This window comes from Phasianus colchicus, chromosome 22 (genome assembly GCF_987193195.1).
Source record: "Phasianus colchicus chromosome 22, bPhaCol1.hap1.1, whole genome shotgun sequence".
Taxonomy (NCBI): domain Eukaryota; kingdom Metazoa; phylum Chordata; class Aves; order Galliformes; family Phasianidae; genus Phasianus; species Phasianus colchicus.
Window position 1 is genome coordinate 5,667,506 of NC_143457.1, and position 21,593 is coordinate 5,689,098.

Genomic DNA, 21,593 nt, shown 5'->3' on the forward strand with positions numbered 1-21,593 from the left:
TACAGATGGAAGCCTCCTCCCTCATGCTGAGAGAATGCAGAAGCAGCTTCCTGGTACTCGGTGCACCTGCCAGTTTGCACTGGCTTCATAGCTCTACTCCCTTCTACAATTAACTGCTACTTGCAGAGAACCCAGCTGGAGCAGTGCTCAGCAGTGTGGCAGCAAGTGTGCTCCCATCACCCCTTTGTGTCCATGCTGTGCAAAGGACTGAAGTTACAATTGTCATAAATGAGAAACTGAATATTTAAAGCCTGGAAAAAGCCAGTGGGCCCCAAGCCTGCCATTTCCTGCCTATATCAGTTTATCTGATAATATTTCAGCCTACAAATCCTGCCCACTAGATACAATTATTTACAACTCCTACTAAGAACCATCCTGATAAAATCTTGGTTGCCTTACCTTGCCAAAGAGCACAACCTTGAGACACTCAGAATAGTACAGACCTTCATGCTCAGGACTGAAAGTAACAGTAAAGTCTTGGCTTTCCCCAGCAAGAATTTCTCCTTCTGTAGGAAGGACACTGAACACACTTAAACCATTGTAGTTCTCTGTTCCTGGTAAATGAAAACAAGGATATGGGTAAGAAAGGAGGACAGTTCAGTTTTAGTTCTACACGTATTTTAAACCCATTTCTTTTTTGTTGTAATACAAAGTAAGATCTGATAAATGGTTCTGCAGCAAAACAGAGCATTACAAATTCTACAATAGTCCATTTATCAGTTTAATGCATTAATCTCCAATGGAGCTGAAGAGGCATCATCAAACCCTTCCCATATCCTTCCTCATCTTTCTTACAGGGATGGACATCCCAGAATATGCTCTCTAATTTAAAAATACTATATGGGGTTATTTAGATTCAAACACTGGTGTCTTCTTCTGGATATCTGTTCAGGCTGCATAGACTTACAGCTACCTACACTGACAGATTTAGTACAGCTCCTGTAGGGGAAACAAAACTGTGCCTTTAATTTCAGCCATGTGAGGCCCCAGGTTTTGACAGAGTTGTATAAAGTCTAACATGACAAAGTATTGCTGCTATTAGATACTGTGCAAAAGTTACCAACAATCTCTGCTCCTTGCAAAGAGGACATAAGAAAGGATGGAACCCTCTGCTGATCTTTGTCCCTTGTGGATGAAAATGTTTCCAGATGAATGGAGCATTGCAGGGTCAGCGTGGAAGTGTTCTGTATCTGATAACATGAATTTACACAACAGCATTTTTATGAAGTAAATCGATTCTCAGGCCTGTAGGATCTGTATTTTGTAAACTGACTGAATTTATGTCGCTGGGTTACTACAGTATTGTATACACTCTACGTACTGGCTAGATCTATAGAGAAGTTGAAACAGGCCCTTTCTATAGTACGTATCACATCCCTATATACATACTGCATAGGCAGAACCCTGCAGGCAGCTAACACAGTTCTCTCTGCAGTTCTTGTTACCTTCAGCCCAAATCATTCTGCCAGATGTGCCTTTAAAGCTCTGTTCTTTTGTCTATAGCTTATGTTCCACCAGTCTGGGAACTATAGAACTCTTTCTCCTATCTATAAAAACTGTTGATACGCTTCCTTGGTTCAGTACCAAGGGCTTTACCTTGAACGTGGATGTTGCCTTCTCTCTGGTTAGGACATAGCCCATGTCAAGTACTTCTTCCACAGAGCAAATGATCGATGGCATCACCCCATAACCAGTGATCCGTAGAGGCAAGTTGTTTTTTACAGTCTGGATGTGCAGCATTTCAAAGAACTGCCAAGGAAATGTCTGTATCAGCCTCCCCTCCAGCCTGGGTTCCAGGTCAGCCTCCCCTCCAGCCACCCCAACCCTTCTGCCCTTGCACCCCCAGCCCCTATGGGCTGTTACAGAACTTCTGAATTTAGTGCACAAAGATTCAGATGTTGAAAGGGGCTGTGCACAGCCAGAGTTTTCTTATTATACAGACACACCCAGTCAGCAGTACATGTATGTAATGTGGCCCCTTGTACCTCCCTGTTTTGCCCAATTTATTGTTCCCATCACATCTCCTTACTCACCAATTTGTCTTCATTTGGAGAAAAAGAGATGACGAGGGTTCTGATTTCACCTGGCTCGAGCATCCTAACTGGTCTGACCAACAGGAAGGGACCACTGGGATTCAGAACTGAGAATCGTAGCTAAAAAAGTGCAACTCAAGGAAAAAAAGTTTATGAACAAACACTGGGAAAAGAGATAAGAGCAGACTATAAGTATGGTTCTGGCAAAAACAAAGTGTAAACCATCTCCAAACAAATGTGAGAGATCGATAATAGAGAGGAAAGAAGGATATATTGTTAAATATTCTTGGTAATGTGCTTCTTATGTCACCAGATTTCAGAGTGAGACTGGAGGAATCTCCTCCTTAATTGAATGTTGAACTGCTCCTACAGATAAGGCTCAAAATGAACAGCAACTGAATGACAGATTAACTCCAAAAAAGGATACTTCCAGCTTTTCTGGGGAGATATTTTGTAATGTAGTTTGCTTCAGTATTGTTTGGCCTGTTGTGAATGAAAATGAAATTTAAAACCATGATGAAGCTTATTCCCAACACAATCAATTCTTTTAAATCATGTTTCTACCCATGTCAAACATTCATTCCACTTCCATGGCTAACAAATAGAGCCCATTAAAAGCTTTCAAATTTGGACAGCCTATTGCCCAGCTCCTGATTCCACATTTCAGTATCAAGTTAGCTTTTTACATGCCTCAGAGGTCCAGATAGGCTCCTAATTTTCCACCTGAATACCTTTCACAGGGCTGATTTCTATACTGACATTCAAAAAAATCCACTAAATATAAAAAGAAAATGCAAAACTATGTTCAGAAGAAATTAAAGACAGAAAAAACTCAGTGTTTGAATTCAAATTTCATACCTACTGCCACATTACCAAAATCGACTGTGTTTTTTCCATTATCTGAAGTGACCACAACAGATGGTGCTACAGCTGGACAATGCAGCTCCAAATACAAGGTGTTATAAGGGCTGGGGAGACAGTAAAAGGATATTTGCTCTAAAATTATGTAGACAAGAAAACAAATATCAGAAATCTGTTCCTATTCTGTTCACACAATAGTATCATTAAGCAGGTATTTCAAAAGTAAACAATTTTTAGTGGCTGATTTTGTATGTGTGTATTGCCTCCACAGAAAGATGGAGGACATCAAGCTATTACATTTTTCATACAGTTGTTCTCTAAGCTGCTTTCCTACCTGCATGTTAGATTCTAACCCAACTAGTGGGCTGTGAGCATGCATTTCAACCACTGACCTATGAAGCAATTCTGAAAATAAACTAAAGGAATAAATTAACCTGCCTACCACTTCCCTGCAAACCTTCTAACATATGAAGAATTGCAAAGATCTCACTTCAAGTCGCGCATGTGTGGAATACCTGAAGCTTAGACTTTCCAAGCCTCGTTTTTCATCAATATCTCCACTTGCAACAAAGCATGGTATGGTGTATTTTTCAAACCTTCCTCTGAAATTCCGTGTCAGGAATGCCTGCGCTGCTATATAAGCTTCTGAGCTAAAAAATCCAGGAATAACAATAATCTTAGTAAGTCAGAGAGAAAAGAAGAGAAAAAAAATATCAGAAGATATCTACTGAACAATTTGTGTTTGTATTTTCTTTGTTAGACGTTCAAAATACAGCATAGCAGTGACACTAAATCACTCTCAGTACACCAGAATGGATAGTTTCCATCTGGGTTGAATTTGTACAGCTCTACTAGACCTGTTTAGAAAAGATGTACTGTTTACTAATTTCTGGCAAAGTTCAGCTGTGGAGTTGCCCCTTAAAATGATACACTTGTATCCTCAGCCAAATCTACCAGCGCAGCCACACTTTCTGATAGATTCTTTGAAGTCTTCAATTTCTCTGATGCACATAAAAGGATTCTTTGCCTTACATGAGAGGTTACAGCTGCGTGGCGTAAAAGCAGTGCTAATTTTGGAAACAGCATTTGCAATAGAACTGAAGTTATTTCTTCACTACAGTTTGGCTTTTTCCCCACATGTAGGGTTAGTAGATTTATAAAGAATTATAAAAAGACTTTGTTTAATTAAGAGAAGATGCTTTTGCTGACTTACTCAGGCTTAATCTCTTTGGATTCTGGTTGCTCAGATTTACATGAAGAACTCAGGTGTTTAGCACTTCCAGTCCTTACAACCTGTCTGGAAGACTGCCGTCTGGAAATGGAAACACTTAATTTCTTTCCCTCTCTCTTCTCACTATTCTTCCTTTTCTGCAAATACACAGCAAACCTGCACGCTAATGCCAATCACAGATCATGCAATCAAGACATTAATTTACAAATATCCAGTCCCTGGCCCAAGGATCTCCTCAGAGGCAGGGCCCTGCAGGGTATGAAGCAAGGTAACAGAAGTAGAATGAGGGTAACAGGTCACAGATGCAGTAGTTATTACAAACAGTTCTAATGACATTCAGGTAAAATGGGCAATTTTAGCTATTTACCTCATAATTAAAGCAAACCATAGGTGCTGACATAAGTTAACTGACCTGTGGGTCAGCTACATACAAAGACCACGTATGCTGTCAATATTTAGGAAGTAGAAATCTGTTTTATTTTAGATTTAATAAAATCCTGTAAGAATGAAGATGTCGTAGTGAAGTAAAATTGATGTGCAGTCTGTTCACTGAGCAATAAGTGCAGCAGCACCCTCCTGTACAGACAGGTCTGACATCAATCAGGAGTTTGGACTTCAACGAGGAAATAATTTTGTGATAAAAATACCATCTAGAGAAACAAATATCTGGAAGTAATAGACCAACAGCACGTGCTACTTCTTAGCATTCCTTACTTGTATTTCTGCCCCTGTTGCAGCTGCTTCACAAAGCCTCTGAGCTGCCTCTTCTCTGATTAGCTGATCTGACAATGTTGGTCTGAAGGACACTTGAATCAAGCTTTTCTGGGAAAGAGGGAACATACACAAGAATGATAGGCAGAATTCATCCCTCATACATGTGTTATACCTACAAAGCTTGATCGAAGCATATATCTGACAGCAAAACATTTTTTCTCTGCTAATGAGACAAACTTAATAAGGTCACTTTCAGCTTTTCTGAAGTCCAGTGCATCACAGTGGGCTGGTATTACATAGTCATTACTTTTGATATCTAAGCTTTCCTGAAAGTTATAGTGATAGCACTGGGGAAAGAATACTTGGGGACAGCTCCCATAAACTAGAGTTGATGGTTAACTGCTTAAGTCCAATTTAAAACTATTTCAGGTGAAGTCTTCCAACTATGCTAATAATTTGTTTTCAACATCATTTGCAAGTGACAGAACTCGCGGGGATGTAGATGATCAAAAGATGTGTTTGAACACTTGACATTTAAAATGAATGTACCTTCCCAGGCAACACAGTTCCAACAGAAGGCTTGATTGCCACAGGACAGTCTTCTGGCACGTAAAATTCAAATGAAGTGGGCCCAACAGGGGCAACTTCCCCATTGCCAATTCTTGGGACTGCATGACTAAAGAGGTTGGCACTCACATGGGAATTCATCACATACAGTGTTGCTGTAGACACATCGTTTAGAGCTGTTGCAGCAAACTGAACTAAGGAATGAGACAATTCAAGAGGTGGGTGGACTCCAACTGCTCTGCATGACAACTTGAATTGTCTAAAAATAAACACATGATAAATTGTTTCAGCATAAAATAGTCTCTTCATCAGCCCCCAAAATAGGAAACTGATCTTGTAGTCCCTATTTAAGAAGAATTTCTCAAGCTTACAATGGAAATTTTGCATAAAGATGGAAAATAATACTGTTTTTAATGAAGCATACTTGAATTCTTCCTCTATGAAGAAATACATCCAGTCTAATCATCAAATTTTTTGTCATCATTATTTTAGTGGTGTAGCTTAATGCATAAAGCATTTTTGACAAAAAAAAAAAAGCCCTAATAATTAAGAAAAACTTCAGTAATTCTACTGAAAAAGCTAACAAAATATTGCAGGCTAAGACCTGAGGCAAGCTAGCAGCTTGCAAGTGAGACATGTAAACTAAGGATGAAACTGATGGCAATGAACAACTCTTGTCAACTGAATCCTTACCTGCCTCACAGCTCTATCCTAGCCTCACCTCTTTATAGTGAGAGGGATTTTGTTACTGGACAGGCTTATGTGAATGGTAGAAATTAAGTGCGATTCTGATTTCTGAACTACATATTGCTCAAGCAGTTTCTTACATACCTATTAACCTCTGACTTGCAGGTCAGTTCAAAGCTGTACTCTTCTGCCTTGTTGGCTTTAAAGATTATGTGCAACGTCAGACTTTCAAGAGGAAGAAGAACTCCAAGTCCATCATTAGGCTGAATTTCAACAAACTTCAAAGTAGTAAGATAAGAAATAATTGTTAGGATAATAAGTTATCAAATAAAGCTATATTACTGATTTAATTAAGTTACTGTACTAATAAATTCAGAAAGTTAGATACAGATACTGTTATTAAATCCACAAATGTCAGGAAACCAAATCAAGAAGCTTTCATTTGAGTTACAGTGCCTAGTATCTGACTGACGTGTACTTTATTACTCTTATGGTAGCTTGAAAAGCAGAAATTCAAATCCTGCAACTCTTATTTCAGTGGAATCTCTTCCCTTAGCTTGTTACCATCCACAGTAATCACTTTTCTATAATGATGCTTATTTATTCTTTTCATGGACAACTGAATGAAGTATGATAAAAATCTCAACTGCTTCCCTCTGCACTTGAAGAGGGGAAACTTCTGCGTTGTGCAGTACCACGATGACAAGGACACCACTTCAGTATCTACATATTTGTATTGTTCTGTGTTTATGAGTTAGTAACGATTCAGGAATGTCTTCCCATCACTGTTTAATCATGAAACACATCCTGAAAAGTACAGATTTAAAACTGTATTTTAAAAAAAGCCTTTTAAATATTCTAACTACTTGATTTTGATTGCTACAACAGCAGAGAAAGGGACAACACTTAATAAAATGTCACACTCCTAATTCCAATCTCAACATGCTAAGCTGTTCCCTATTGTGGTCATCATACTATTCTGAAGCTTAAACAGCTTTTATTTACTCAAAAATGGAAAAAAAAAATCATCCAGTAGTCCCAGCCCTCAGAAAACTGGTGGCTCTTGTGGTTAATTTAGCCTCCTCATCAACTTACAGAGAGTCAGAAAACACTTAAGTACAATTCCTAATAAGCAGCTTGGACACAGTTATCCTGCTTTGAGGATAAAGAGTTAAGATATTTAGATGTGACGTGCAAAAAATGCACCAGATATTTTCTTAGTAAAATTCTTGTTGAAGGAAAAGGATGAGCTAATAGAATACAATTATTCATGTCACATAGGTCAGACTCAAAGAAGCTCATACTGCTTGGAAAACGTTTATGGTATCATTTCAATAAGTTAGTAACAAAACTTAGCTGTGTGTTTCCCCAGCACTGCTGAGAGCAATATTTCCACTGGTTTCCAGGAACCAGTTCTGATTTATTCATTCTTGCATTGAAATACGATTTCTGAATAATTAAATATATTACAATACAAGGAGAGGTGTTCAGGATAACCACCTACCTCTGGGAGTCTCACAAATCCAAACTCCTGTGGCAAGATGGACTTGTTTGTTAGCGTGACATTTGTCCTCACAGCTTCATAGATGGTGCAGTATCCAAAATTGATTTCTGCTGGACTGATTTCCAAGTCAGAAGTAGTAACAATTGCATGGACAGTAAAATTAATTTGTTTAGTCTGAAACAAATCCAAAAGCAAAGCATATAAACCTCTATCCACAGCATCGTGTGGAAAGAATTTAAGTGAAACGTCATCAGCAAAGATAACCACAAAATAACTGCTTTATTATATTCTTTGAGAGCCACAAATGTAAACGTAACATATTTATCCTGAACTTCAGCCTCATTGTTCTTCAAAAATAAGCAATAATAAATAGCTCTTTAGGAAGCAAAATTGCCAAAAAAACACCCTTTTAGTCATCTGAAATTCTGTATGTTAGAACGGAATCACATCTGCAGCTCCAGAAAATGTGAATTCTAAGAATACACTACAACAGTAGAAAGAAGAATGAAGAAATTGTGGTGTGGAATGTGGGAGCTCTGTTACAAAAGAAACTGGAAGGTAGTAAGTGAACACTAATTACAAAGGATTAAATTGTCTGTATTGTAAACATGCTGACAAGAAAAAACCATCATGAAATCTATATCATCACCATGAATGGCTTTTGCTGTCGTCATAGGACTTCAATAGTAAAGCAAGGTTAGATGTAACACAGCAACGTGATGGAAAGCACAGCAATGACAGCAGAGCAGCAAAATCTCATGCTGCAACAAATGAGGACTTGCTCAATTGCAACAGCCATGGGCACTGAAACAAAGGAAAAGAAGCTGCTTACCTTCAGAAGACCTCAAGCATGCAGGGACCTACCTCCAGCAAGATCCCCTTGCCTCCACTGCCAACCCTTACATGAGGGCTGGGAAGGGGTGGATCCTTGCTCCAGCTCTTTTAATCACTCAGGTACATTGCATGCACCTGTGCTCCCCAGGCTGGCTCTGCCTTCCCACCAGGTGCTCCATCACTGCCAACCATGACTCAGCATTGCTGCTACAGTTAGGTATCACTAAGTGAACATAAGCTGAAATAATAGAGCTACAGGACAAAAAGAAGCCCACAGCAACTAACATTATCTGCAATCTGTATCATCACTGGAGCTTCCAGAACACTTGTCTCTTCGTTAAAACAGCTCCCTGCGTCTTCGGGGAGGGAGCGCCTGAAATTAAAAAAGTTACATTCAGCTCCATAAAAATATTGTGACCATTTTCTAGCTAAGGGGATTAATAAACTTTTGATGGCCGTGTTTCTGAACCAAAGGAAAAAACATAGCTGTCACTTAAGGTCTAAAAGTTCATTCTTTACAGCTTTTATTTCTGACATCACATTTATGTTTCAGAGTATTCACATACAGACCTGGTTAAACACCAGCTCTACTGCTTCCACAAAGTTAGCTCTATCTAAAATATTGTAAGCCTTGTATATACAAGTATCAAGGAGAATGGTGGTAGAAGAAAATACTATCCAGAAATTACAGTGACCTATGAAATTCTACCTTTAATCCAAAAAGATCAAATTTCACAAATGAGAAATGCTGTAGGCTTGTCACAGATTTCCTATAGGATGGCACACATCCAGGCAGTCTGCTCTGAGCAGGTGTGCATGGATTGCAGGGATATCCAGCAATGAGGTTAGAATCAGTGACCATGTTTATTAATGACAGATTCTTTTTATTTATTTAAAGATGGGATTTGGGGCACATGGGAGTTTAAGGGAGCTATTTACAGAAAAGTGCAGCCATTTATGCTTTCTTATAAACACAGCCATTTAAAACTCTGAACAATCTGAAGTTTACCTTCTAAACACAACATCAGGCTTCAGCATCTTTGCTGCAGCCAGAGCACATAACCAACCTGTCCTGGGCAGTCGTTTCCTTTTGACACCCGTGTTAATTAATTACCAGTAAATTGAGGCAGTACCAGTTGGATCACACAGCACCAAGACATAAATAAAGTGAAACACACTTGGAGACCAATAGTGTCTGATTATGTACCAGATTAGTCATTTACAAGTAATAGGCTTGCGCTCTGTTGCTGCAGCATCTTGCTATCATAAGCTTAATTTCAGAGCTTCAAGCCAAGACAATACAAAAGCTAACATTTTTAGCTCTGCTGGTCTATTTATGGTGTCTTACAGCACCAGTGAGTTGCTTCCTGTTTTTAGGACTTCACAGCAATAATATTCCTACTACTACTATTGGAATTGCTTGCAATTTTTTAATGTATTATTAAAGGATAGTTAAAAAATAAATAGCACCCACTCACGATCATCATACTGATCTGAGATGTTGCTGGCTTTTATTTTGCAAGCCTGAGATGTGATTGCTAACTTGTTCAAAAATAGAACACAGAGATAAAAATAAAGTAGGAATAAAGTATCAGCTTCCACTTTATCACAGGACATTAGAATAGCAGAAGAAATTCACGTGCTACAAAATGATCCTGGGGGAAAGCATAATAATTGTTACTGTACGTACACAGCAGTGGGTTCTAAAGTAGCTGTTGTGCCTGGGGAAGAGACACTGAAATCCTTTGGACCGTTTTCTGAAAACAGCATCTTTGTGCTTTAAAGCCATTAAGGAAAAGCAGGAGAGACCAATCAGATTTAGACTGCCAGCATCTGCAGGACTACTTCCAAATACAAAAAAAAAAAAAAAAAGGAGAAGATGCAGTATTTGGGAATGCTGAAAGTCAGCAGATTAGAGAATTTGCCTTCAAATGAGCAGAAAACAGATCTTTGCTTCTAGCACCCAGATAGTTATGTGAGCACTGTAACATCTGACCGTGCATTTCAGCATGCATGGAATACTTAGGGGAGCTTCCCAAGCCTTCAGTCATCTTATCTGCTCACTTAGTCTCATTGAATGAGTGTTTCTTTTTACTTGTGTTGCTTTTAATAGAGCTCTTTTTTCTCCTGAGGAAACTGAGCTTAAGTCTATGAGCAGCATTTACAGAAATGTGTCACTAGCTCAGTACTTTACATCAGCTTGGAGCAAGCTCATCTTCTGTCATACACACTCACCAGTGTGTTAGGCCTTTTAAAATGATCTATATACTGAAACAGCCAGATACTTATTTTGTGTGTCAGAAAAGCCTTAATCTCTTCAAATCTCCTTTCTGAAGCTTCCTCATTTTTCAAAAGGCAGATTAATTTTCTAAATCCAGGCTATGCTTCTATCTACTCAGTAAGTATAACAGTGCTTTGCAGCAACTGAAGTTTAGGAATGGAAGAATGTCATGATAGTGGTTATTGTTACAGCAACCTGATAGGATTTGATATGTTGGAAAAAGTGTAAATACTTCTAGTTCCTTGAATACTAACTAACCTGCTGAGGACTCTGATGCCAATGCTTAGTCTCTCATTTTGAAATTGGGTCTGATGCTGAGCACATCAGTGAAAATCCAAATATATAATTCTATGAAAAAAAATGGCATTCTTTGTTTCTATGACTGAATTATGTTTGTACACACAGACATATTGTGAAGTAGAAAAGACAAAACTTGCTGGGATAGGGCATCTCTGAAGATGTTATATGAATTCCTGCATGAAATTCAAAATCATTGTGTTCACATTTTAGGGAAAATGTACGTGGGTAAGATATGTACAGGAAGTCCAACCATTCCTACCTTACCTACCAAGACAGGAGTGCTTGTCCAGAAATGATTTAATCACTGATCCGTGAAGTAGCCACCTGCCTAGAGAACTTCTCTTTCGTGTAAGAATAGCTTCCCCACAGAAATGGAAGCAGTTTACCAGGAGTACAACTGCTAGGATTCTGACACGGCTGCTGTCGCTACAGGAAAAGCATTTCCTCATAGGTATGCGATCCAAGTTAATTTCCTCTTTGTGCATCTGGCATCTTTTAAAGGGGGAGAAGGGAAACTAAGACTGAGCTGACACCAGCAGTGTGAATTGACACCAGAAGCGTGAAGTCCAGCCTGCTACAGACATCAGGGGAAGGAAGGAAAAACTACTTGATTTGCTCAGATTTTGCAGTGACAGCCTCCTACTGACATTATTTAAATGGCAAAAATATTAATGCTGTTGAGTTACCTGGGCAGAAACTTCAACTGCACACTGAAGGATGACCGAGGTTGAATGCAACCTGTTTTTGGGAGCAGCTTCATGTGTTTGCTCAATTCTTTGCATACTTCAAACTTCAAATGCAGCATAGTTTTCGCTCTGCAAACAGATCAGATGAGCTCAAGTGGCATCAAGGGCTACTGGTACTGCCATCTTGGCAGCATTTGCTCTTGCAGTTTGTTCCTCCCTCCCCTTCTTGCATCTCTGCTCTACATTACAATTATAACTATTGCAAGCTTCCTTTGAAAATGAAGGGCAAGTGAAACTGCTACAGCAAAATCACACGCTCACATTCTTTTAAGTTAAGTATAGAAAACAAGATTTTGGAATTACTGTAAGTAAACCCAGCTGTATTTCAGGCAAATGTACACAGCTGATTGGAACATAATTATCAAAGTGCAGCGCAGTGATAAGTCAGGTCAGTGGAAAGTCAAAGCCAAATTATTGTGAAATACCAGCTAATTATTTGCTGCTAAGATACATCCTCTCTATCTGAACCAATAGAAATGACTCGTGCAGTGTTTGAGGCATCTGACTGGTGCTGACTGCAGCACAGAGCCTGCTCAAGGAGAAGGCAGGATCTCTGTTAAGTAACGACTGGCAGCAGGCAGAATGTAGCAATGAAAAACTCTTACTCTGCCTTATTCTGTCTGAGAAGCAGAAAAACGAAGACCAGCAACTGCTGTGTAGGGCCAAGAATATCTAAATACCATGTGAGCATCTTCCTGTTTTCTGAATTCTGGCCACACTACAATAGGGTGATAGCCACAAACCATACCCTGCTTTGAAATTTTATGCCTGTGTGTAGAATTGCCAATCAATTTACAAACATTTCTCTCGTCTTTTTCCTTCTCTTGGACTGGTTTACAAGCTGTCAGTCCAGATGGCCTGCTCTAAATCAACAATTGCAGCATGAGGTGCTGGGAGCTTGGAAGGATTGCTGACTGTTGACAATCTAAGAGAACTACATAGTAGTTCTTTAAATCAGTGCAGATTATAACTTGCCAATGAAATTACTTTTCAAAGCGATTTATATCTGAGAGGATTCTGGTGAAGTGTTTTCACCTTTTATGCTGCACATTTACGCTTCCCAGTCACTGTATTCTATATGAACAGAAAGAAAAAAAGTTAACATGTAGTAATTCTACAGAGCTGGCGGGGAGAGCTCAAGTACCAGAGCTATTTACCTAACTTGAAAACTTTCTGATACAAGCAACAGAAAAACTGTAACGGCTAGTGGAGGAAGAGATCTGCCAGGCATTGCCTCTAACTGAATGATTCCATTTATTTCCTTTAGCAGATATTGAGACAGAACATTCTTGCAGGTGTGATACTTGAAATTTCAGCACTGATGACTGTATAACAAAGACAATTTTTCCTAACAAAGGAGGTGGGGGGGATAAATTGAAGATTTGATTTGCCAAGGTGCTAAGGACAGCATAAAACGTATGAAGTGCTTATAATTTAGGGGAAGTCGATACAGTTCTCAGTTAAGAAATTTTGGCCTAAGCAATTTGACAGCCTCTATATTTGGGACCCCTTTGAAATCTTAAGTTTTCATTAGGATAGTTCTTTTTCTTCTATGATTGTAACTTTTTATCCCTGGGTTATCTTCACCGAGTAAAACCCCTTACATAACTTGTGCTTCTCATATCTGTAGGCTGAATTTTTGAGATAACAGCTTTACTCATTTCTTTCCAACTGTGAAGAATCTGTGCAGTCTGTAGTTCTGGTAAGAGGTTTAGAATGGATGCCTTCTACAGAACCAGTCTCCCCCACCCTCCCACAAAACCACCCCAATCTTGTTTAAATAGAATCTAAGATATGCAGATTGGTGAAATAGGAATGCTAAGTGTTTCATAATGTTTGCATTAGGTAAAGATATCCAAGGTAGACCTGAAGACAATTAGTAGAGTAAGAGTTCATATAATAGAATGTTACAGCAAGAAATGTCTGGGAGCCAATGAGCTGAAATATTGTCCTTCTGTTACAGTGCAAACAGAAGGAATCTTCAGACATTATTGATGCAAACTATGGAAATACATATGTACAAAAAAATATCTGGGTGATCAGCATAATTCATGATTTATCACTATCTGTATACTTTAAAGTATCTGCCTCTCCAGTACAGTTCTTAAATCCTGTATGGCTCAGGAAAGGTTTCCTATGTTACAGGAGATGCAAAAGGACTGACTTGATTTATCCAGCATCACTGCATGTGTCTACTAAGGCTGGTGACTGACCTTCTCAGAAAGGAACAGTTGGCATGAAGCTGGCTTGCAGATCATTTTTCAGAAAGTTCTTTGGCTGAATCAATTATACCCAACCTGCACTCAGTTTTAGGCACATTTATCTCCCTGATGTTTAGCTTGCAGTTCCATATAATGAAACTCACTGGGGCTGCTATTCCCCAGGGACTTAACAGCTCTATCACAGAACAGGCACAGCACAAGGAACTTTGTAGGAATGGAAAAGTGTGTATTAACTCATACACTTCCATAGCTATTGCTGCTCTTAGGGATCTAGGATTGCACTATACCCAAGTCTAATTTCCACAGTAGTGTACAATTCAGAGGGCTTGTAATCGGGATACTACTACTAGAATACCAAGGAAAAATAAAAAGTGCAAAACTGTTCTTCAGCCTGCTGTGATAACCAGATGTCTCTGGTACAACAGACCCCTGAGGTATCACCTAGTGACCTAAGATCTCATCAGTCAGCTGTGGAAGGCAGCTCACCTGCTCCGGATGACAATGCAGTCCTGGTAAAGTCGGTCATACATACAGATCTTCAAATCAACGTTGGGACTGGGCACCCAAACCGGCACGTCAACAGAGACTCCAATGGCAGTGAAGTACAGCTGTTAATACAAACCAAGAGTATGCTTATTTTTGTTAGTCTCAAATTGTTACTGATCTAAACAGCTATAAGCTATAGCTAAAAATATGTACTTGTTAAAGGTACCTTAATTAAACAAAGCTATAGAAGTAATTTATAAAATAAAACCTAGATCTTACTGTGTACCAGAGAAGAAATGAATTATATTTCAGTTTCGACTCCTTTCCATAGAATGTGAAGAAATAGCATGTTGCCCAAGAAATTGGAAAGAAATATTTGAAGAGTTAAGTGAATGTGCAAGAATTCAGAAAGTCAGGAGACTGCAGCCTGTTTATACAGAAGGGCAGTATGGTGCTGTATTCCACATAATAACCTCGAGTCTAAATTTCAGCAGCTATATAGCTCAAACTTGGACAAAAATGATCCTTTCCTGCCAGAGCTGAAAGAAAGGGTACCCACAGGAATGTGCAGTATGCATCTGCAGTTTCTTTTGTAGACTATTCCATCTGTAGACTGCGGGTAGAGCCAAGACTGGCCTACTGAGCTTCTTGGGAAGATTTTCTTCCTTTTTCTTTTTCTTTTTTTCTTTTTCTTTTTCTTAATTTTTTATTTTTGGCAAGCTTCTGTGAAGTGTTCCCAGGCAGAATTTGGCTTCCAATGAAATGCAGAATTAAAATATGCTGAAATGGTAACTAAAGTTGTCATCTGTCCCAGCCTTCACACATCAGTTTCACTACTTCGTGCTAAATAATTCCAGTGCTGATATATCAGAAAGAAAATAAACTGCATGGGTTGGGAACAGAAGAGAAGAATTTCAGATTTATGTACAGGACAATAGATGTTTTCTAGTAGAGTGTCTGATAAACAGCTGTGTAGAAATATCAGAGAATCTACAGGTTTAACAACTATAGTCCAACAGAAAGAAGGGCCATGATTTATAAGGTTTCTTACTGTTTATTACCTCATTGTTATTTCTCATATCTATAAACCTATTTGTCCTCTGCCCATTTTTCCTGTTTTTAGTACAGGTTCTGTGCTCTTGTAATTCTTGGTAAAAAGAGAGTTTCAACAGTCTTTGAAGTAAGTCTTACACAAAAATCACTCACTGGTTTGCAGTCTGAGTTGTCAAACATGATCACAAACTCCGCCCGTACGTCCCCAGGGATGGATGGCATAAATATAATCTGAAGTTTGACTGAGCTGAAGGGTCCAATTTCACCTTCAGTAACCTAAACAGGAAGTAACACATTTTTAATGAGAACCTCTCTTAGTGTGGTTGGCTATAAAAACGTATGGAAGTGAAGCTGTATGTGCTCATAGTATGCAAGCACACCACTATGCCTAGTTTCTCACTAGACTGAATGAACTATGACAGGGAAAAATGGATCAGTGGTCTTTACAAGGTTTGTTTTGGGGGAAAAAAGCTTGGGATGATGTGGTTTCACAGGCAGACATGGTCAGAATCTTATTGAGAGAGTTCCTTTTTACTGCAAGACTTTTATGACAGGTGGATTATGTATTTTACCAAAGAGTCTCCATTACAGTGGTGTAACAAATACACGAAGAAGCTGCTTTGTGCTACTATTCAAAGATCTACACCACTGAATTCAGTGCTCTTTCACAGATAGGTAGAAGCCATAAATACTAAGAACTACTTTCTGAACTCTTATCTCTGCGTTATTTAATGTGGCACATTCTTCCTGCCCCGCCTTTTGTGTTGTCACTAGATGTTGCATAACAAAGAAATGACAGGAGAATAATCAATCTGACAAAAAGAAAAGTTGTGAGAAATGCAAGTCGTCCAGCTCACAGACCCTTTATGGACTGAAAGAAGAGGCAAATATATTATTTCATTTTAAGGATGTAAACTAAAAGAGGGGAGATTTAGATTAGATGCTAGAGACATTTTTCACTGAAAGGGTGGTGAGGTGCTGGAACAGGCTGCCCACAGAACGTGTGATGCCCCATCCCTGGAGGTTTTAAGGCCAGGTGGATGGGCCCTGGGCAGCCCGACTTCAGGCTGATGTAGTGACTGGCAGCCCTGCCCACAGCAATGATCTTTGAGATCCTCTCCAGTCCAAGACATTCTATGATTCTTTGATTAACTGTAAAACAGTGGATTCCACTAGGGTTGAAACTGATTATGTCCTTCAACACTTACCAGTAGAATGAAAGCAATTCACTTGATATAGGAGGCTTAGACTACTGAAAATCTTGTATGTATTTCAGGGCATTAGTTACCTTTCCCAGCATAATTTCCATTGGTGTTTCTTCAGGTGAGTGTTCCGTTAAATGATGTGCATTGCCTGTGTCTTTATCTGAACTGAAACTGAATACATCCTGAGCAAGTTGTTCTGAAAGAAAAAACCAACACTGACAGGTCCACAAAATGCTGGATGTATGCATCAAACAGAGCAGGAAGCAACAAAAACCTGAAAATGGTTGAGATTGGAAGAGACCTCTGGAGATGACCTGATCTAAATCTCCCTGCTCAAGCAAGGTCATATCGCACAGCACTGTGAGCATGCAGGTTTTCAGTATCTCCAGAGAAGGTAACTCCACAACCTCTCTGGTCTGTAAACAGATTTAGAGATAAGTAATTCTGTGGAGACAGGTACAGTGATTACATTAATCACTTTCACTCCAGAGATTCCAGGAAAGAAAAAGAACCCACCACCTTGTCCAGGGACATTTGGTCAATGATCAATATACACAAGAATATTCAACACGTATTTTGAAGATGACTTTCTTCTACAGTGTTGGAACTTTTTAAGTACACAGTAAACATTAGGAAGCTTTATGAGGTTCATCTTTCTGTTTTCTTGTTACTAGAATTAAAGACTATAAAAATAAACCTGTCATGTGGATTTCTCTTCTGAGGGGTGGGAATTTGGTTGCTGAGACAAAAATGATAATATTTTTGCAGTCTCTGTAAGCTAGTTGGTTTCTATATTCTTCTGAAGCTGAATTGTTGATCACTAATGAGGATCAAGATTCTCTGTTGATTTTGATATAATGGTGCCAGTACATTATTTTTAGTCTTTTTTTTTTTAGCTGTGGAGATTTAGAGTTGAGGCAGCATACGAAGAGATGTAACGTTGCTACTAGCATGATGAACTGCTTAATTTGGTTAAGTCTGGGAAGCTTGCTCTAGCAGTTTTTCAGAATCAGCTCACCTGTAGAACTTGTCTCAGTCCTCTGCTGCTCCACCTGGGCTACACAGCAGGTTGGTTCTTCACTACCATCAGGACAGATTTGTTCTTTCTTTTCAAGTGCAGATGTTACAGAACTATCACTGTCTTTCTTCTCAGGAGCAAAGTCACTGCATGGTTGAGTAACCTATTAAAAATATTCAGGAAAAAATGATTTCTACTGTGACTGATCACTGACCTTGTATCCAGCTCCAACTTCATCAAGGAGCTGCAAATGAGATGCATTTTCTTGTAACTGTTTCATGTTATAAATGGGATGGATTAATTTAGGGTGATGCTGTTGAACCTACTGTTCTGGTAGTAGAAGATTCTGCTGTTGCTCCACATCTACTGCTGTCACCTGCTGATGTCTGAACCTTGAATCTTGTTCCCAAAGCTCCAGTGTTTCTCAGGGTGACAGCTCGTGAAATTCTCTCTCCCACCACATGAGTGCCAAAGTCAACAAGCACTTTATCCAGTGCCAGCTGTGAGAAGAGAAACCAATAATTACCACTGTCCTAGACAGTCAGTGATGTCCATCAAATGAGCATTCACTTTTTCAAGAATAGGACTTTTAAGTTCTCATTTCAAAGACAGTGTCCAATTAATTGCCAGCTGTGGGCACTCTGCTGTCTACCTCTTGGTAAATATTTGCAATAACATTTATGCTGTCTTGCATTTTCTGCTGTTACTCTGACTTTAAACAGTCACTTACAGTGCATGTCTTGGCTGTACATTTCAGTGGCACTGAGAAGGATCCTGTTTGCGCCATAAACATGACTTCTCCTTCCAGATTTTCATTTATCTAAAAAAGAAAAACAATCCCCCAGCCATGTAATTGGCAAAGATTCAGCCTATTTGACAAAGTTACCACTGAGGTGCACTTACCACAGGCTTAAAGGTTACCCCCACTTCACAGGACATTCCAGCAGACATTTTACCAGGTGGGTCAAACCTGTGTAGAGAAGCAGCACAAAACTCCCAATTTAAGACATGTGTGAATGTGTGAAACCCCCTGTCCTGACTCTGGTAGGAACAGCAAAGAATATTTATATATTTTTCCATTTGGATTAATTTATTCATCTAGGAAGTCAGAATGAGGGACAGATTAAGGAAAAGCCACAGAAGCCTGGAGCAACTGTAAAACAACAAAGATTGATTTGTTGAGGTTTTATTCAGAAAGTCTTGCAATACTTTAAAGAGGAAAGAATTAGTGTTCACTTTACAAACAAGGTAACTGGTGGAGCTGTGGCTCAATAACATTGTTAAGAATGAAGTGGACCAATCACCTGTTCTAACCCTTTGGGAGCAGTCTACCATTATCAATTTCAACCACAGATCTGTAACATCCCACTATCCAAATAGAAATGAAGAGGAAAAAAAGTTGCTGCAAGCGATTAGAGAACGTGCTGCATGCTGCAAGCTATATCAAAATCATCTTGAATAGAAACTGCCAGTCACTTCAATGCCTCATTTTATGGTGTCTGTGATGCAAACAAAATGCCCATCGGAAGACAAGAAGTCTCACAGCTGCACTCCAAATGAAATTACTGAGGCACAACTAGAGCCCTATTCTGCCTGACAAAAACAGGCTAGACAAAATACATGACTGAATGTTATTAGCCAGGGGGATACCTAGTAAGCCCCACTGAAACACAGAACATGTGCACTAATCATAATCTTATCAAAACAGAATTAAAAATCAACAAAGATGAAACATTTTCAAACTGAAATGGAAAAGGAAATACTCTTCAGAAAATATGAACTTAGAATGTGAGTAGGCAAATGAGCTTCAGAACAGATCACTGGCAGTTTCTCCTAAGAAGGGCCTGAAGGAATAGCTCCTATTTCCAGTAATACCTCGACGAAGTACTCACACTGTGTGTGTTCACTGCTTTTCACATTCTAGAGACTGGGCCCTTGCTGTCACCACTACATAAACAATGATGTGCAGCTCAAAGTCTTCAAGTTTCTTTTCTGCTCTAAGACACTTTCTTTCTTCATTATAAAAGAATGCAATGTAATAGTTGAGATGTATCTAATGAAAATTGTTTAATTTTACTATAGAATTATGTCTCTTAATATAAATGTAAAGCAAGGAACTCATCTACAGATAGTTTTACGTACTGAATGGTGATGAAGTCCTTCAGCCATTCACTGATTCCCACTGGTTTGCAGTAGTTAATGCTGTAGGATGCATTTATCAAAACTATCTTCTTTTTGTAGATTTTACCAACATCAAAATCCTTGAAATACCAAACATATCAAGGGTTGTCAATTACAGGAAGTAACATTTACACAAGTAATGACAGAACAACCAGTTTTGGCACAGCAGCATACTTTCTGACAGTGTGCTTGTTAATTACAATGCAGGGGTAAGCTGACAAGCTCACTTTCTTCCTAATGTAAGTAGAACATTATAATTATTTGCAGGCTGGAATCTTTACTGAAAATTCCCCTCTTCTCCTGCTACTTGGGAGCAGAGAGCGAGTCAGGGCTTCTGTGGCCTTTAGCTGTCTGTTAGTGTTAACCCACAGCAGCCAACAAGGATCTTTTTGGTGCCACAGCATTTTGATCAAGACATCAGTATATTAATCTAGCAGAAACATCCATCCATCATCTTTACAGACCCTGTGTGGAATGGCCACTAACCTTGAAATGAACACAACTTGGTTTAGTATAGAAAGTTCGTCCTTGATGTTCATAACCAGACAGTGTTCCCTTATTAAAAATTCTAGTTTGGAATTCCTCCTTCTCTTCCTCTAAAATCTCTGTTTTCATTGTCCTTGGAGCCAGATGCTTTGTATCCATTTCTTCTTTGGATATCTAACAAGGAACATCAATAAAAAACATGGTGGCAGTAAGTAACTGTGATAACAGGATCTATAGAACAAAGTAGAAATACCTATGGATATAGAATAGAATCTCAGTCTCTGCCCAGCCTTCATTATTCTCCAGATTTAACTCAGCCTCCCAACTTGTATGTTGTGTAATCAATGAGTTACAGATGCTATAATTATGAAATAAACAAGAGAGTTTGGCTAAGCAGGCAGTTATACCAAAAAGAGAATAGATAGAGTGCTTACCTTTGTCCTGGGCTCACTGTAAAATTCCAAAAGAGGGATCTCTAGAAAGAGATCCTTCCCCACTGGTGGTCAGCTCTTAAATGGGTCTAGGAGAGGTGCAGCCAGGCTCCACCCCTTCCTGCAGCACAGGTGAATTGCTTTCACCTGTGCTCCCAGGGCTGACTCATTGCTCACCTCAGGTGATCAATCACAGGTTCAGGCTGTGATTCAGCAGTTCCCATACATATGTGAAGAAATTAGTTTGTTCTCACCTGTTTGTTCTGTAGCCTACATCCATCCAGCATTAGAACATTCTGTTTTAATGGCAGTGAAGGGGTTATATTCCACTTCCTGAGCAACCATTTAGAGAAAATCAGCTAACTTCACTACCATTTGTTATGGTCTAGTGCTTCTTTCATACAGCACATGATATTTACTGACACTCTGCTTTCTGACTGATTCTCAAGTCTGCTTTTAAAGACCTACATCTAAAAAAAGTAGAGTATGGGAGCATCCTTTGGAATAACGTGCACGATCTTAACCACACAATTCCTAGGCCTTATTTACTTCTTTATAGAGTACAGAATACTGTTGGTTTGATAAAAATTATGCTTTACTTTGTCTAGTTTGGGACAAAAGTTATTTCCACATAAAGCAATCTGTGTTTCCAACTAAACAAGAAGTGATGCTCAGCTTTCTCAGGGTTTTGTTCTTTTTAAACTCAAACAGGCAAGTGAACACAATGTGATATGGCTTCACATATCTCTGAAC

The 21,593-nt window shown here is 39.1% G+C and overlaps 1 protein-coding gene across 5 annotated transcripts in view; it reads right to left on the reverse strand.

Annotated features, from left to right (window-relative positions):
- CFAP74 (cilia and flagella associated protein 74) overlaps positions 1–21,593 on the reverse strand; it is a 37,100-nt gene that overhangs the window by 3,192 nt on the left and 12,315 nt on the right. For 2 of the 5 annotated variants that reach the window (XM_031613376.2, XM_090123145.1), the window contains 23 exons: positions 20,410–20,583; positions 19,885–20,003; positions 18,646–18,712; positions 18,473–18,562; positions 18,069–18,242; positions 17,743–17,905; positions 16,808–16,920; positions 15,673–15,795; positions 14,467–14,588; positions 11,699–11,827; positions 8,717–8,804; positions 7,598–7,771; positions 6,238–6,371; positions 5,389–5,665; positions 4,840–4,947; positions 4,108–4,262; positions 3,410–3,544; positions 2,892–3,001; positions 2,461–2,516; positions 2,034–2,153; positions 1,597–1,749; positions 1,061–1,190; positions 400–554 (listed from right to left, as the gene is read on the reverse strand). In XM_031613376.2, the coding sequence (XP_031469236.2) occupies positions 400–554; positions 1,061–1,190; positions 1,597–1,749; positions 2,034–2,153; positions 2,461–2,516; positions 2,892–3,001; positions 3,410–3,544; positions 4,108–4,262; positions 4,840–4,947; positions 5,389–5,665; positions 6,238–6,371; positions 7,598–7,771; positions 8,717–8,804; positions 11,699–11,827; positions 14,467–14,588; positions 15,673–15,795; positions 16,808–16,920; positions 17,743–17,905; positions 18,069–18,242; positions 18,473–18,562; positions 18,646–18,712; positions 19,885–20,003; positions 20,410–20,583 (3,069 nt within the window). Of the gene's footprint in view, positions 1–399; positions 555–1,060; positions 1,191–1,596; positions 1,750–2,033; positions 2,154–2,460; positions 2,517–2,891; positions 3,002–3,409; positions 3,545–4,107; positions 4,263–4,839; positions 4,948–5,388; positions 5,666–6,237; positions 6,372–7,597; positions 7,772–8,716; positions 8,805–11,698; positions 11,828–14,466; positions 14,589–15,672; positions 15,796–16,807; positions 16,921–17,742; positions 17,906–18,068; positions 18,243–18,472; positions 18,563–18,645; positions 18,713–19,884; positions 20,004–20,409; positions 20,584–21,593 lie in introns of those variants that run through there. The other 3 variants (XM_031613378.2, XM_090123144.1, XM_090123146.1) reach the window with 3 other exon arrangements.